The 709-nt window shown below is 46.7% G+C and overlaps 1 protein-coding gene across 1 annotated transcript; it reads left to right on the top strand.

Annotated features, from left to right (window-relative positions):
* Positions 1-691, top strand: LOC106512339 (uncharacterized; the record flags this gene model as incomplete). The annotated part of the gene is given in 1 exon segment (XM_014000979.1): positions 1-691. A coding segment is annotated over 1 exon segment (239 nt), but the record flags the coding sequence as incomplete, so codon positions are not given.
* Positions 692-709: the final 18 nt, after the last annotated feature.

Raw genomic sequence — 709 nt, 5'->3', positions numbered from 1 at the left:
ATCAGGGGGTGACAACCACTTCACAAGGGTCATCACAGCAGGTGGTCCCAGGCTCTTTCCAAAAACGAAGCTGCAGAGTTTGTGGGGACACTAGCCATACGACACTCTCTCATTGCAAGAAAGAGAAGCTTTGCCTTTTGTGTTTCTCTCCTGGCCATTTTAAAAGGGACTGTGATGGGCGCAATCAGAGATCAGGAGGACCGAATGGTACCAAACAGAATCAGGCCCAGGGAAACTAGGATACCCACATTCGGAGAGGGGCAGTGTGGGGGAAGTTGAAGAAACCCTCGATGGTAGTAACACAGATCTTGAGCTTCTATATGTAAAGGCTTGTTCTGCAGTGCAAGAAGATTATCAGGTCGTGGTTCAAGGATCAGCAGAGGTTCCAGCTTTCAGTGAGTTGTTTTACACTCAAGTTTTGGTGTATGACAAAGTTAAACTGAAGGGCATGATTGATTCAGGATCTATGGCTTGCACAATAAACGAAGACGCTGAAGAACTGCTTAGAGAGGCTGGGGTTTTCGGGGAAGTGCCACAGCCAGTCGAAAAAATTGTGTTGATAGGTTGCGGGGGTAAGAAGACCCACCCAAAATGTGTGTATGATTTGACCATGACTATCTACGGTGTGAAATGCATCGTTCCTACTTTAGTGGTGCCTGGCCAGCGAGACGAGCTCATCATTGGATCTAATGTGATAAAATACTTGATG

This window comes from Austrofundulus limnaeus, unplaced genomic scaffold (assembly GCF_001266775.1).
Source record: "Austrofundulus limnaeus strain Quisiro unplaced genomic scaffold, Austrofundulus_limnaeus-1.0 Scaffold5806, whole genome shotgun sequence".
In the NCBI taxonomy this organism is placed as follows: domain Eukaryota; kingdom Metazoa; phylum Chordata; class Actinopteri; order Cyprinodontiformes; family Rivulidae; genus Austrofundulus; species Austrofundulus limnaeus.
This window is presented reverse-complemented; position numbering and strand designations above follow the sequence as displayed.